A 16081-nucleotide genomic window follows, 5' to 3' on the forward strand; every position below is an offset into this window, starting at 1 on the left:
GGGTGAGGATGAAGCGAAGGAGGATAGGCAGAATGGCTTCGAAAATGATCCAGGGGTTATAGTGGACCACAAACTGAATGAGTCAACAACATGATACAGTTGCAAAACAGGCTGATATCCTGCTCTATTCAGCACTGGTGAGGCCTCAGCTGGAGTAATGAAATGAGTTTTAGATGTCACACTTCTAAGAAAGATGTGGACAAAGTGGAGAGAGTCTAGAGGAGACCTACAAAAATGATAAAGGATTAGAAAACCTGACTTGAAAAGAAGATTGAGGAGGGGACATGATAATAGTCTTCAAATATGTTAAGGGCTGTTATAAAGAGGACAGTGATCAATGGTTCTATACATCCACTTAAGGTATGACCAGAAGTAATCAGCATAATCCACAGCAAGGGATATTTAAGTTAGATATTAGGAAAAAAACCTTTCTAGCTACAGGAATAAATATATCAGAGGGATAAATACCAGAGAGGGAGAGGAATTATTTAAACTCAGTACCAATGTGGACACAAGAACAAATGGATATAAACTGGCCACTAGGAAATTTAGATTAGAAATTAGACGAAGGTTTCTAACCATCAGAGGAGTGACGTTTTGGAATAGCCTTCCGAGGGAAGTAGTGGGGGCAAAAGATCTATCTTGCTTTAAGATTAAACTCGATAAGTTTATGGAGAAGATGGTATGATGGGATAACATGGTTTTGGTAATTAAATATTCATGGTAAATGGGCCCAATGGCCTGTGATGGGTTTTTAGATGGGGTAAGATCCAAGTTACCCGGGAAAGAATTTTCTGTAGTATCTGGCTGATGAATCTTGCCCATATGCTCAGGGTTTAGCTGATCGCCATATTTGGGGTCGGGAAGGAATTTTCCTCCAGGGCAGATTGGAAGGCCCTGGAGGTTTTTCGCCTTCCTCTGTAGCATGGGGCACGGGTCACTTGCTGGAGGATTCTCTGCTCCTTGAGGTCTTCAAACTACAATTTGAGGACTTCAATAGCACAGATATAGGTGTGATGTCTTTTTTAGGAGTGGTGGGTGAAATTCTGTGGCCTGCGTTGTGCGGGAGGTCGGACTAGATGATCATAATGGTCCCTTCTGGCCTAAATATCTATGAATCTATGAATCTATGAATAGTTAAGTACTAGCATAGGCTTCCAAGGGAGGTTGTGGAATCTCTATCATAGGAGATTTTTAAGAACAGGTTGGCAAAACGCCTGTCAAGGATGTTGTAGCAGATTGCAGACTCACGCCCCAGCACCTCCTGCTCATCAGTCTGGGAATTAGCTCAATTCCAGCACATGGAGCACCTCCACTAGCGGGTGTCCCTTCTGGACCCTGGTGCTCTTTACCTTGAGGTTCTGCCCACAGCAGTTCTCCCACTCTCTGGGTCTCCCCTCTCAGGAGAATCCCCAACCCTCTAAATCCACCATGCCTCAGTGACTACCACCAGTCATCATCAAGCCCCCTTTCCATGGGGCAAACTGCAGTCTGATAGCCACCCATCGCTAGCAAGGGGGTTGGACCTGCTGCCTTTCTTGGCCCAGCTGTCTCCCTGCAGCCCCAATACTTCCTCTGGCCTTCAGCAAGGCCTCAGCCTAGGGACTTGCCAGAGCTCCCTAGCCCTGCTCTACTTCAGGTACTCCGTACACCCAGTCAGCTAGGGCCTTTCCACTCCAAGGCTGGAGTGAGACTCTGTCTCCTGGCTCACTGCCCTTTTACCAGGGCCAGCTGTGCCCTGACTGAGCTCGCCACACCTGGGCCAGCCAGCCAGCCTCCTTGCCTCAACTGCTCTTAATCCGTTTTCTAATTGGGTCCCAACCACAGCCCTCCCCAAGGGTTGCTTTTAATCCCTGCTCTCCAGGAGTGGAGCAGTTGCCCCACTACAGATGGTCTATACTTGGTCCTGCCTGAATGCAGGGGGCCAGGCTAGATGACCTCTTGAGGTCCTTTCCAGTCCTACATTTCTATGATTTTCTGACTGTCAGAGTGTGGGAGCGAGCAGCTAGTCAGAGGGGAGAGAATGTCTTAAGAACTGTTAATACATAAACTATTTGGATGCTGCTGACATCATCAGAGTTCAGGGGTGCTGAGATCCATTGAACCAAACTGTAAACCCTGTATGTAATGGAAACTACTTCAACCCAGGGAGTGCAGCAGCACCCCTAGTTCCAGTATCTATTTCAGAATCTGCAGGTGATTTCCTTCATTGTTCTGGCTGGTTCTTTCTAGCTGTTTTTGTCAGTGACCTAATGTGGCTGGAATGGAGAGAGGGGTGGGGCCACATGAGTCTTGAGGCCCTCCACTATCCAATTCTGGTTCTGGGGATACTGTGGAAGGGTAAACAGAACTGGGTCTTGGCTTCCCCCTGCTCCATTGGTATAGCTGTACCTGTTTCAGCATGAATGCACTCCTACTCAGATTGATTTATATGTGAAGGATTAACTGAGTTGTTGATGCAAATGAGAGACATGTTTCAGTAAGGCTTGGCCCCTAATGTCAACATTGCAAAAGTAACTATCACATCTGGCACCTATTGGGATCTTTGCTGGCAGTGTCACTGACCAGGCCAATGATGAAAACAATATGAATTGCACTTGCCTCTAAATGTGGTCTTTGTCAGTGTTGAAGTATGTTGAAGGCACATTGTGGGAGAAATTTATACTACTGCAGAATGTGCTGCACATTTATATGTGTTGTAGCTGTTTTTGTGAATAACTACACAGGGGTTGGAAGCAGACTATGGGACCTGTTTTGTTCTCATGTCGGTGAAGGGTTAAACTCACTGACTCCAACAAGAGCAGGATATGGCACTAAATTGCTTTTAGTGGGCCCAATCTTGCAGTCCTTAATTAAATGAGTCTTCTACCCATTTGAAGCAGGTAACTAAACTTGTAAACTAATGACTTTAATTAATTAATATTAAATTGGATATACATAACTAAAAGTAATTAATTGACCCAGGGTTTCACTGGCAATGTTTCTGATTCTGCAGACACTTAAACTCTTAGTGCCGTTGAATACTCCCACTGAACTGAGTAGGAGTACTCAACTGCATGAAGTTACACTCATGCACACAGTTACATGCACGATTGAAACCTAAATCTTACTACCATGTTCAACATGCTGCATCCTCTGATAAAGGGCTTGAGCTTACTATTTCTGCTTCCAAAACTTCCATTGAAGTTAGTGGGGCATCTGGGTGCTTACAGATTGCAAACTTGTGCCATAATACGTAACATAAAAAACAAATGTAAGATGCATTGATATTTAGGAATATTAACAAAAGTGTAGTCAGTGCTCAAACATTTTTTCTATTAGTTTCCAATGGTTATAATGGAAGGTTTGGCTAAGCATAGCCTACTGGTGCTGGCATTTGTGTTTGGAGACTTTGAATGACTTTAGGTTACTCCACAGCCTGAACAACATATTGACAAACTTAACTCCAAGAAAGTGCTTCATTTATTATGATGAAAGGACAAAAGGATATGCTGAGTGTCTTATTAGTTATCTAATGTTCATGTGGCCTGCCAATATAAATACAGAGTTAGGACAAAATCAGGAGCACTCTCTAGTCACTTAAAGTAATTAGTTGAACATGTGTTTCTCCTAAATACGTTGCTCATAGTCTTAAAAATATTGTGCTTTATTTTGGAAGATGTCTTTATTGTTTAACTTCATAGAAAGGATTACTACTTAGTATTGTCATTGAAGCAAAGGTAGCACTTGCATTAGTAAAACAGGGGGACTGTCTATATAGGTTCAGTGGTTCATTTTTTAAAAGATTAAACATACTCTGGAAACTTGAATGATCAATATTTTATTCCATGCTTATTTCATTTTAAATTTCTGCATGCTTTTAAACTGGCTTCAAGCCAGTTAGGTTGTATCATCCGCTTGCCAACCAAAGAGAAGAGGAACATGAACCAAAATAGCTTACATCAAGGAGAGCCTCTATGAATTGCCACTTGTTTTTAACAGTTGTTCAAGCCAGCATAATGAGCTACTGATACTTTTTCTATTGAGGAGTTGTGGGGAAACAGCTTAAATGTGATATTTAATATTTAGGTCCATGCTATCTGATCTTAGAATTAAGCCAGAACAGTACGAGACTGAAAGTACCAAATAATGAAGTCCTAATTGCCCGCAGGTCAAAGACAGCTCATGAAGATTTTATACTGCAGACTCTTCACGTTTTGCTCACAGGTCCTAAATTGACATGGAGAGACCACCCTCTAGTGGGCAGACAGAGTATTTCACTCTCCAGTCATTTATTTCTGTGCTTTACAGGAAGAAAAATTATGCATACTGCAGCCCAATATCTGGAAGTATTTGTAATAAGCATGAAATTGAATTGAAGTGAGATAACGTAGGCCTTTTCTCACTTAACACCTTCGCCACCCCTGAGGATAGCTTTCACTTAGCTTTGCTTATGCTAAATGAGAGTTTTTCCAAGATGAGGCAGAGGCAGTGAGACACCAGGTCCGCCTGTGCAATCTTGGTGCTTCATTTTTTTTTTATGTCCAATAACCTTTACATATCCGAAAAAAAGCATTTTGTTAAATAATGTTCTAACTCTATCCAGCAGCAGATTCTTTAAGCATTTTCATGAGTTAGTCAAGATGTCTATGGAATTTTATTTTAACCAAAGGGTATTGCCTTTGTTAGTTGGTTATCAAAATTTCCCTTGAAAAAAAATCCATTTAATATAAAAATACATATCTGGAATAATTTGACTTCACTGTATCTCTCAGATACCTCTCCTTTGAGAGAATAAAGAACAACATACATTTTGCCTCTTGGATATCTAATTATCCTGTTCATGCTTACATTTGTTCTTCCTGTCTGGAGTTCCAGCACTGTTTGGTCTATTTATTTCTTGGCACATCTCCGCTTCAGGAACAGATTATGATAGCTTATTCTGTACCGTGTGTCTTTCACCTCTGAACACTTATTTTTATATGCTATCAACTGGGCATCAGCCACAATGGGATGAATATATATAAAATGCACAGTCTCCCTAGTAAATGTTAAAATGTTGCCTAAACACTAACACTGGTAGCTTCCATTCTGCAGATCATTTAAGGCGGTTTGATATTTCCAAACACAGCACTAGTGCGATTCATTCAATGGGATGTGCTAACGAAGGGGGTAGATAATAGAATAAAAGCGGTGTGTTTTCAGTAATATGGATGTGTAAAGTATTTAAAACCAATTATTAAAGAGCATGCAGTTAAATCAGTGAAGCAGGGATTTAGGTGGATAATGTCTTCTTTCCTGGGTAACGTGGTGAAATCCAAAGTAAAACTGGATCTGGGATTTAGCGTCAACTTTTTTTCTAATAGAATTCTAAAGCTTATTTTCCATTAGGGGTTCAAATACTTCTTGCCTGCATTAGTCTCCCTGCCTAAGTGGCTTGTGCGCTGTGGAAGTCGATTGCTTTCCCACCCTTCCCTCATTGTACAGGCATCTGGCCATGAGGAGCTTGGTTTTACACAATCCGCTTCCCTTTTCTTCCTGTTTTATGCTGTGCTTCGGTGTTTTTATAGGGGTTTAAAAATAGCGTACGCTGTCTTTCTGCCTACCCTTTTCAAGAGTAGATCGATTTAGGGCCCGCTCCCTGCAACCTTTACTCGCGGAAGCAATTGCTGGTGCAGCGACACCTCGTTCCAGTGAAATCGTGCCGGGAAATAAATCCGTGGGGTGTATTTTGTGTATGTTGGAGCCAGCTCTGAGTGCCACCACTATGAACAATTCTGCATTCTCTTTTCTATTTTAAAAAAAAAAAAGTCGGACTTATTTCAGTGAAATCAAGCGTCAGGGAGCAACCCCCGGCAATAAAACATCAAAGGGAAGAGTGTGGGGGGAAGATCTGTGTGTATCCTGGTTTCGAATGGAATAGACCGTGTTTCCTTGCTGTGGACAAAGTCCTGCGATGAAAAGAAGAGGCCGGGTGAAAGGCTCCGGGGGGCATGTGTCATACACATCCGCCCCTCTCTCTTAATTTAACCCCCGGAGCGTGACTGAGCGCTGGATCTTAGTGGGTTAAAACGGGGCACCCCCTAGCCTTTTTCTGCTTTTACCCTCGCGTCCCAGGGCGCCTTGCTCCCCAGGAGGCAGGTGTCGGGGCAGAGCCGGGGCTCGCGCCGCAGCGAACGAGTGCTAGGGCGGGGGGCGCCCAGCAGCTGCAGAAAGTCCTGCCGTGCCGACGGGACTGAGCGCCGGGGATCGGGACGAGGCGTGGGGGCTGCCTGGCCCGGTGCCGGCGCAGGTGGATGCCCGTCCCCGCCCCGCGCAAAACTCAGCAAGTCGCTGCGCGGGGGCGTCTGAGCGCCCAAAAAGCCGGGAGGGAGGGGAGGGCAGAAGCGGGGAGGCGGCGGGCGCATGCGCTCCGCCTGGCCGTGCCATATTGGAATGAGGCGGCGAGCGGAGCGCCGGAGAGCCCGAGCCCCGGCAGCCAGCGGCGCAGGGCTGGAAAAACTCGCCGCAGGTAAGGCGGGCGCCGGCCGAGCCCCCCCGCGGGCGGAGCGGGGCCGGCCGCAGCTGCTGGGCGCGTTTTGCCGGCCGCTTGCGGGCCCCGCCGGCTTTTTCTCGCCTCCCGAAGTTTTGCTGCGGGAGGCGGCCAGGCAGGGCGGCAGGCGCAGCGCAGGGAGGAGGGAGCGGCGAGCGCGGCTCCCGGAGAGATGCGCGGGCTGGAGAGGGGCCGCTGCGGATGCGCCAGCCCGGCGCGCAGCGGGCGGCCCCGCAACTCCCCGCGAAAGTCGCCGCGCGCTCGGAAGCGCCGGCCGCAGGGGAGCCCCGGCGGCCGCCCCAGAGGAGGCGTCCGGCTGCGCGCCCCTTGGCGAAGGGAGCCCGCGCGGCTGCCGCTTGCCAAAGTTCCCCCTGGGGGCAGGGGCTGTTCCTGTTCTCTGCCCCGGCCTCGCGCGGGGAGCCTTCCACGCGGGGTCTGGGTCTCCCCGCTGCTGCCCGGCCACCTTCCCTAAAGCTCTGGCCCCATTTCGGCTCAGCAGCCTGGGGGGCCCGGCGGGGAGGGGGTCGATCCCGCTGGATGTAACCTCCCCCTCCCTCACTAACTGTGCGGCGGTGTGTGTGTGTGTTTTAGTTCAGCCTGAAGTCAGGTAGTTTTGTTCCCCTCCTGCTCGTTCCAAATAATTAAGTTAGTCAATTACAAATGTGAGCTGTCCTACTTGTCCCACGCCTCCCCCCTCCCCCGACAAAATGGCGTGTGGACGGGGATCTTTAAACGCAGGGATCTTTTGGATCTCCCTCCCCCGAAGAACAGCAGTGCAATATGCCGTGGGGCCGCGCTGCTCATGTGTTTTCCAGTCGGCCAGTGCATCCCTCCCGGGCGGAGACGAGTTCCACGGGGATCCGTGGGCGCTGCCCCATTCCGTGAATTGGCCTTTAAATCACTGACAAGGAGGTCATTGCTTTTATGCTGTGGCGAGAGCGGCAGAAGCCACAAATGCAGATTCCAGTTGTTTTAGTAAACGTTTCAATTGCAGAGTTGTATGAGGCCTCCCCTCCCTCCCCCCCCAATGTAGGAACTGCTGGCAGCTCCCTCAGGACTTTGCACTGTGTTTAAAAACAATACTGCTCGTACTGCCTTCCCATTTTATATTTTGCTGCTTCTCCCTAGCCCCGTTTTCTTTCACTAACGGGATGTGCTCAAGAAAACAAGATCTTTGTTTCTTTAGGAGTTCATCTGCCTTGATAGCTCATTCTGCCCCTGAAGTGGTAAATCCTCCATTTGTGACACTAGCACTTGGTTGCTGTGGAGATTATGATGATGCCATAGGACTCGAACTTCACTTTAGGGCAATAAGATAGGGGGGAAACAAAAGTAAACTGCAGAGGAGAGGAGAAAATGTGACACAAGCACAATTGTTCCTAAATGGGCAAGATTCTGAAAGCTTTCCATGGGCATCAGCAGCAATTATTATTCTCTCTCTTCCCTCCTCCTCCCTCCCCCCCCCCCCCCCCAAAAAAAAATCTTGGCTGGGTGAGGGGAATGAGTCTAGGGTAGAAATAGGGCAGGGAAAAGAAAAACAAGCCAGGCAGTTACTGTGAGTTTCTAACAAGGTGGGCTATTAATATCCCACAAGGCCTTCCTTTAGATTACATAATAGGCCAGGGTGATGGCTGTTTAATGGTCCCAGGTGGGCTCTACTGGAATGATTACATGTACTTTGGAGAAACTTGTTGCCATCATAAAAAGTGATTAAAAACAGTAACATTCATGTCATAGTTTTACCCACTTTGACAGTAGAATTCTACTGTAAGATGTTTTAGTGGTTTTTGTAGCGAAGAAAAAAGGCCTACATTGCTGCTTCTCTTCTGTCAGCTCCCTCCAGGGAGCTTGTTGCTGACAGTAGCCTGGGAGGTTACCATAGTGAACATTTTAGTAATCCAGAATGTAAGGTGCATGATTCTGAAATCACTGGAAAAACTAAGATCTATCTTGCAAGTTATAAAGATAACTTTGTGTTGCAACATACAGTAGATTTATGGTGAATGTGGATTAGTTACTTAGCAGTTGGCTTCTAATGACAAAGAATAAAAGTTTGTAAACTCTCCATAGCAGGGAATATCACTTATTGCTTGTATAGCACCTAGTACAATGGAGCTCTGACTTAGTTAAGGCCTGTAGTGTTACTGCAATATAATTGATTTACTTTACTTCAAAGAATAATGTAAGATGGCAGTAAGCTAGTAAATTGTGAACATTTTGAGGGACTCACTTACAGTTGGTGTTCTAGCTATACACTTTACAATTTAAAATGTTAAATATGCATTATAAAATGATCTGCTACGGAAACACATCTGTTTGCCTCCTTCCTTAATTTCAGTTTTCTTAGGTTTTGCAAAATAATTGCATTTTACTTCGATTTGTTTCTTGCCACTCTGGTTGGAGGATGAGAATGTGATCTGTCTATTCCAGCACCATTATTAGTGGAGTAATAGGAAGAGATACTTGAATGAGTTATGGAACAACTTAGGCTTCAGTGGCTGTAAAACTGAAAGAGCTCACTTCAAACACCTTTTTGTGGTTTGTGTTGCTTTAAAATGAAAGGGTGGGGAGAATGCAGTTTACTAATTTTTAGTTTACTTTTTGCTGGGTGACTTAATTTCACTTGGTAGAACAGTGAAGTGTTCCATGGCCCTAAAGCTGGTGCACAGATTTCACCACAGGAAAAATGCTGCACAGAATAAATATCAGAGCTAACGCGACTGACTTAGTAATTATTGATCCATCACAATTTTTCTTTTATTCTTCTTCATTGACTTCCTACTGTTGAATTACCTTATCTGATTCTTTAACTGAACAATTGTTTAGTAGACTGCTGGTTTTACAGCATGGGGAAAATAGAGTGTAAGGAAACAAGCTAGCATCTGACAGTATTCCTGGTTGGATGCTTGGATTTTTATATTCTCTGCACCCTTTCAGTGCCTTGCATCTGAGGTTTTCAAAGGGCTTTACACAGAATTGATCCTCACAACTGTTGCCAATCAAGGATTTTGTTAATATTTTATGGATAGTTTTTGGTGGTGTGTTCCTCAGCAAACCAGTGGCAGGTCTAAGAATAGCATCCTGGCCTTTTGATTTTCAGTCCCTGTGCCCTTCCACGCACACCTTTTCCAAATCCATACTGTTCCATTCTGCAGGTCGCTTGTAACTTCACAGCACTGCTTCTGTTTACAAAGTCCTGCCATAGTAACATGCCGCTATGATGCGGACATTGATACGGTCACCTTCTGGTAGCCAGACATAAGTAACCAGATTTAAGTAATGCAGTCCAAAGGGTTGGGAGCTTATTTACATGAGCATGTTATTTACAGAAGGGAGTAAATTAAACTTACTAAAGGTTTCAGAGTAACAGCCATGTTAGTCTGTATTTGCAAAAAGAAAAGGAGTACTTGTGGCACCTTAGAGACTAACCAATTTATTTGAGCATAAGCTTTCGTGAGCTACGAAGTGAACTGTAGCTCATGAAAGCTTATTCTCAAACAAATTGGTTAGTCTCTAAGGTGCCACAAGTACTGAGCTGTAGCTCACGAAAGCTAACCAATTTATTTGAACATAAGCTTTCGGTTAGCTTTCGTGAGCTACAGCTCAGTACTTTTGTGTCACCTTAGAGACTAACCAATTTGTTTGAGAATAAGCTTTCATGAGCTACAGCTCACTTCGTAGCTCACGAAAGCTTATGCTCAAATAAATTGGTTAGTCTCTAAGGTGACACAAGTACTCCTTTTCTTTTTGCAAACTTACTAAAATGTGCTGTAAATGCAGGGAAAATCGAACATGGGGAAAGTATTATGTGAGGCGGTCATATTAGAAGTTCCTTCTTACACATAACTGAAATTCTTGTCATATGTGATCTTCCTGTATCAGTTAGCAGTGCTAACAATAATTTTAACACTACAGGAGAACAGGTAGATTGTCTTGTTATCCTTCAAGGTAGTTTCCTTTTCAGGTGCATATTTTCATAGTACTATAACATAAGTTAATTATGTAGTATACAGAGGATCTTACCTGTCATGTCTTCTCTTATTAAATGCATGCTTGTAACAGAAGATTTATGGGTTCTGAGGAAGTGAAGTGTTTACTACTACTACTACTACGAAACCTGTTTAGCTAGTGTACATCTAATGTAGCTATGTAGAATAGCAAACAGGGATACTACTTGATGTCTAATGGATTTTAAATATTTGCCTGTTTGTGGTTTGGAGCAGTAGCATGTTTCTGTGCTAGACTGGTAGGGGATGTCAGTTTCTTCTGTTTGTTTTGTTTTCCCCCCAGTGCTGCTGGAATATGGCTCTAAAGTTAGAGAGGGACTCAACTAGTTTTAGGCCCCCAATTTAGATGTGACAGACTTTTGTTTGTTTTCAGGGACTTTTACAAAATACGATAGCTCTTAATCTAAACAAGCTTTAAGTAAAAACAAACATTTTCCTGACTTTCTGAAGACAAACATCGTTTTAATAGGAAGGATCCTGAAAGTGAAACTCATTAGTCCACTTTTTCCAAACTGAGTAAAGGTGAAAAGGAAATTAAATTTAAAAATATGTTAATTTTTAATAATCTCATTTTAGTAACAAGCAAAGATTTGCTTTTTAAACTGAGTTTCATATGACTGACTTCCTAACAATCCGTAAAATACTCTATTCTTGCTAATATGAGACAAATATTGTAAAAATGTACAAAAGAGGTATCAAAGTGCAACTTCCATGCTTTACTGCTAAGTGAGCAATGCGGGTTCCAACAGCACAAAATATATAAAGTCTACTGTTCACATTGCATTAAAACAGCATGTAAGATGCATGTCGATCCATAAAACTGTCAGCCAAATCCAACAAAAGGGAGGGAAAATCTTTGCACTTGCAGAGCAAAAGAAAAATCAATGTTCTCAGGGCGCTTTTTTTAAAAACAAGCTTAACTTATGATAAGTGAGGTCATAGTTCTAAAACTTACTCTGAAACTCACAAAGAAATATCTCTCCTGAAGTACATGACATTGAGTACTGCTGTAGGAATGTTACAGTGCATTCTTAATATGGCATAGTTTATGGGAACCCACTATTTAAAAATTTAAGAAGTGACTTTCTTTTAGACAAAGTGTGATCTGAGTATAGGTCAGAACCAGAATCTCCTGAATTTTAATTTCACCTCTAGCAATGACTCTCTATGTGGCACTGTGAAGCTTTGTATTTCCTGTCTGTTTCAACATATGTAGTAATAGGACTATGCTCATATGGTTAATGTGTGGATTAGTGTTTGTAAAACACTTTGAAGATGTAAAGTATAAGTGCTAAGCAGTGGTAGCTTTATACTTCAATGTTGTTTTTTTGTTGTTTTTTTCCCCACTACTGAAGTAACACCTAGAGTCTCCAATCAGGATTGCAGGGCACTGTGCCAGGCACAGTACAGACAAAACTTATAATATGTCAGCCACTTTTTGCAGGGACATGTGACTGTTGGGTAGTATACAGCAACAAGAGAGCATGATCAAGACTTACAAGAACTGAATCGTTCTAAAGTGTTTTTTGAAAAACACTATGATTTCAGCTTTCTCAAGCCTTATGTATTTATTGGTAATAAACATAGCTGTGTGTACGGCTGCTAACTTTCTGCTGCAGTGAGTACTGTTGGCATGTAGTGCAAGGACTGCAAACCAGCTTTTGAGGGATACCTTCCTCTTAGGCTGAAAAGGAGGTCCCTAAATTTTCAGTATTTAACAAAAATTTCTTATTGTAACTGGTTTCAGAGTAGTAGCCTTGTTAGTCTGTATCTGCAAAAAGAAAAGGAGTACTTGTGGCACCTTAGAGACTAACAAATTTATTTGAGCATAAGCTTTCAGTCTCTAAGGTGCCCCAAGTACTCATTTTTCTTTTTATTGTAACTGACAACTTTCAGCACAAATAACCCTGGTAAATTAACCTGGTTGCAGCTAATTATTTATGGACACTATAACTAGCAACTGACCAGTATCATAAATCTTAACAATTTGTGGGGGTTAAATGGACCATAAGCAGTCCTTTGCTCTCTCTTTGGGTCAGCCTTGGCAAGAACTTGCTGGTATTCAAAGTCACTGTTTGTACTACTGAGCCACTTAATTTATAGTGGTTTGGTTTATTTGCCATTACATTTTAGGATATTCTTCTTCATTACAAAAATGACCTCCTTTCTTCAGAGACATCAGTTAGAAGGGATTTTCCTTTATAACAGATGAATCTGATGTTGTCTGGAAATTATGGGGCTATCAGACCAACTTTGATATTCTGTGTGTGTGCAGATCTTGGCTTTTAGAACTAAATCCTATGCAGTGCTGAGTACTCTCATCTCCCATTTTAGTTGATAGGAATTGAGGGCTCTCAGTGCGCCTCAAGAGCACCTATCTTGGAGGATTGGGTCTTCGGTTTGAAAATAAGAGTAGAAATTGTGGAATTTGGTAGTAAGAAATCCTGCAGGCTCTTGATGTTTGTGTCATTGCTAATATTTTCCAGGAGTGCAGGTGGGTGAAGCAGGAACGCTGCAGTAGATAATTTTTGGGGAAAAGTGTTGAATTAATGTAATCTCAGACTTCCTTTCTTTTGGAAACAGATGAATTCTGTAAACAGCATGTTCAGGATCTTCTTTTTCTTTTCCCCAAAAGAATGTGATTGAGTTGGAAAGTGAAGACCCTTCCCCATAATGTTGTCATGCACAATCAAAACTGATATCATGTTTCACTTCAGAGGTGGCTGTTTCTCAGCTTTGGGTTAAGTAGTTTGTCAGTGTGTGTCTTGTCAATTTCTTAGTGTCCTTTGGGATTTGAGGTGTCAAATGTAAGATTTTTTTCTTCTCTAAAAAGAGCCTGAATGCATAGCGATAGTGTCCTACTAAGATATATGGATATATATATGGATTATCTAGGTACCTGGGAAAATTGGGAGTTGAATTGTGAAGGTTCAGATATGGTCCAAATTCATCCCTAGAGTAATTCCATTAAATGTATTGCTTTTCTCATTAGAGGCAATGACAATCTTATTTCTAAACATGAATTATTTGTCTTCTGAGATGCATTTAAGGGCCATTACATTTTGGAAGCATTTTGTATAAAGTTTAATGGTGGCTTATTTCAGAATTTCTGCTAGCAAACCTCTTCATTCTGTAAAGGCTACCCTAAACTAGGGACATCTGACAAGTTTCCCAATCTTGCCACCACTGTCTCTCTTGCAGGGAGGCTGCCACTGGCTTTCATGACCAGATTTGCTCTGAAAAAGGTTAGATGAAACAGTGCATAAAAAAAGCTGCCTTTCTAAATTTTAAAACTCTCTTAAAATAACCTCTTCTGTATTGCAAGCCTGACAAATATGCATATACGCTTTCACTTTTTGTAATATCTAACTCTGTGTGGCAAATATGTAATGGATGCAAAGACTTACTGCAATAAGGTATACTACATAAAAAGAAAAGGAGTACTTGTGGCACCTTAGAGACGAACAAATTTATTTGAGCATACGCTTCATCAGATGAAAGCTTGTGCTCAAATAAAGTTGTTCGTCTCTAAGGTGCCACAAGTACTCCTTTTTCTTTTTGCGGATACAGACTAACACGGCTGCTACTCTGAAACCTGTCAGTATACTACATAGTTGCACAGTATCATATAAAGAACTAACCAAATACTAAGAACTTGAGCATATAAAAATAGGTGCACAACTTCTCACCAAACGCTATCGGATAACATGTGTTGCAGTTTGGCCCACCCACCTCCTCAGTACAAGATGTGACAATGTTACAAAAACTTCAATAGAGAAATAATTGAAGAAAGCAAGTGTTCCTTTTATGGTTAACTCAGTTCAGTGTGACTCAAAGTAATACCATGAGGGTTAAAATTGCCTAATGAATAAAACTCAGAACCAAAGTAGGAACAGTTTTAATCATACAACACTAATTGGCCAGCTGGATAAGAGTTGAACTCTTTTAACTCATTAAGACTTGGAAAGCCAGGCCCCAAATATCTCTTCCATCCTTTAAAATGATTGTGACAGGATCGCCTGGGTGCAGCCTGGGACTGCTGTGCCCCCTAAACTCTCCAGCCTGGGCTATCTCTCACAATGCCTTGCTAGTGAGGAGCAGCAAACCCTCCAGGAGCTGTTATCACTCAGCACAACAGCATGTGGTGCCCCACACCCAGCTAGATTGTATAAATGCTCCCAGAGCCACTCCTGAATCATGCAGGGAAAGGCACCAGCCAAATCCCCACCCCAGCTCGCAGCACTGTACCTCAGGAATATACCATCTTGCACTGCTCCAGATGGGTAATGCAAATTTATTAATTGGTTTGCCACTTCATCTATGGAAAGTGGGTATACACCTGCCTTTGTAAACCTGAGCAGTTTTGTCACATACTTCATACAAACTCACTGGTAAAGATAAACAGTTAAAGAAGTTTGATTACTAAAGATTTTTTTTAAATGACTATAAGTGATAGGCAAAAAGTCAGAGTTCGTTACCAAAATAAAACATATAAGCACGCAGTCTAAACTCTCAACCCTATTAGACTAGGCAACATCTAGATTAAGCAGTTTTTCTCACCGCACTGACTATTGCAGTCCTTAATATACAGATTCGCCCCTTAAATCTAGGTCAGTCTCCTCTGTTGTTGACAGGTTTCAGAGTAGCAGCCGTTTTAGTCTGTATCCGCAAAAAGAAAAGGAGGACTTGTGGCAAGATAGACTAACCAATTTATTTGAGCATAAGCTTTCGTGAGCTACAGCTCACTTCATCGGATGCATATCCTCCTTTTCTTTTTTTTTTCTCCTCTGTTGGAGTCTCAAGTCTTCAGTGTCCTTGCTGGTTTCAGCATAGTGGGGGCAGGAGAAAAGCAAAGCATGGGCCTGCTATGTTCTGTTTTATACCCTCGTGCTTGGGGAACACACAAGTCCAGGCATGTCTGGTGGGCATTACTGATTCTCTAGGCAAGCTTTCCCCTGGTGTGGCCTCCTGTGGGTGCATCACTGAATTGTAGCTTGATTGCTGGACGATGGTTGTTGATGTGTTGTTTGATACCCCACCCGGGTGTTGGTTAATTTCCTTGATGTTGCCTCTGGGGAGCTGATATTTGGCTGATTCCCTGATTTACAGCATGTTTTAGTGACAACCATACAACACGGTTCTCATAATTTCATATGCATTAATGATATACATATATGGATAGGTTATGATCTGCTGAAAGAAATTTTGCTTTCTGCTGATACCTTACAAGGCATGCTTTATATGTAAGATCACGATTATATAAAAATGAGGAATATGAGCGTTACATTATGCTCCCCCAAGGTATAGAATGTCACAGTGATAGATAAATTTTTTTTTTCTTTCCTCCCTGCTCTCTTTCAAATCTGGATGCAACGAAGTTATTGGTGAGGTGCTATGATCCAGCATCCCATCAAATTGCCTTGAGACCCTGGAGCAGGGTGCTGCTTCTATGGTATTAGTATTGTAGAATGTAGATATTAAAAGTCAGTTTCACTTAATTATCATTAACGCTTGGCAAATGTAAAAAAATTTTTAATTTACCTGGTAACAATGGTTTATAACA

The 16081-nt window shown here is 42.7% G+C and overlaps 1 protein-coding gene across 3 annotated transcripts in view; it reads left to right on the top strand.

Annotated features, from left to right (window-relative positions):
• Positions 1–6373: 6373 nt before the first annotated feature.
• SFMBT1 (Scm like with four mbt domains 1) overlaps positions 6374–16081 on the top strand; it is a 137673-nt gene continuing 127965 nt past the window's right edge. Inside the window, exon 1 of one of the 3 annotated variants that reach the window (XM_078853705.1) lies at positions 6374–6490. In XM_078853705.1, coding sequence (XP_078709831.1) covers positions 6385–6490 — 106 coding nt within the window. In that variant the 5' untranslated portion in view covers positions 6374–6384. The remainder of the gene's footprint in view (positions 6491–16081) is intronic. The other 2 variants (XM_073352395.2, XM_073352398.2) reach the window with 2 other exon arrangements.

The sequence above is a fragment of the Lepidochelys kempii genome, chromosome 7, assembly GCF_965140285.1.
Source record: "Lepidochelys kempii isolate rLepKem1 chromosome 7, rLepKem1.hap1, whole genome shotgun sequence".
NCBI classification, from domain to species: Eukaryota; Metazoa; Chordata; order Testudines; family Cheloniidae; genus Lepidochelys; species Lepidochelys kempii.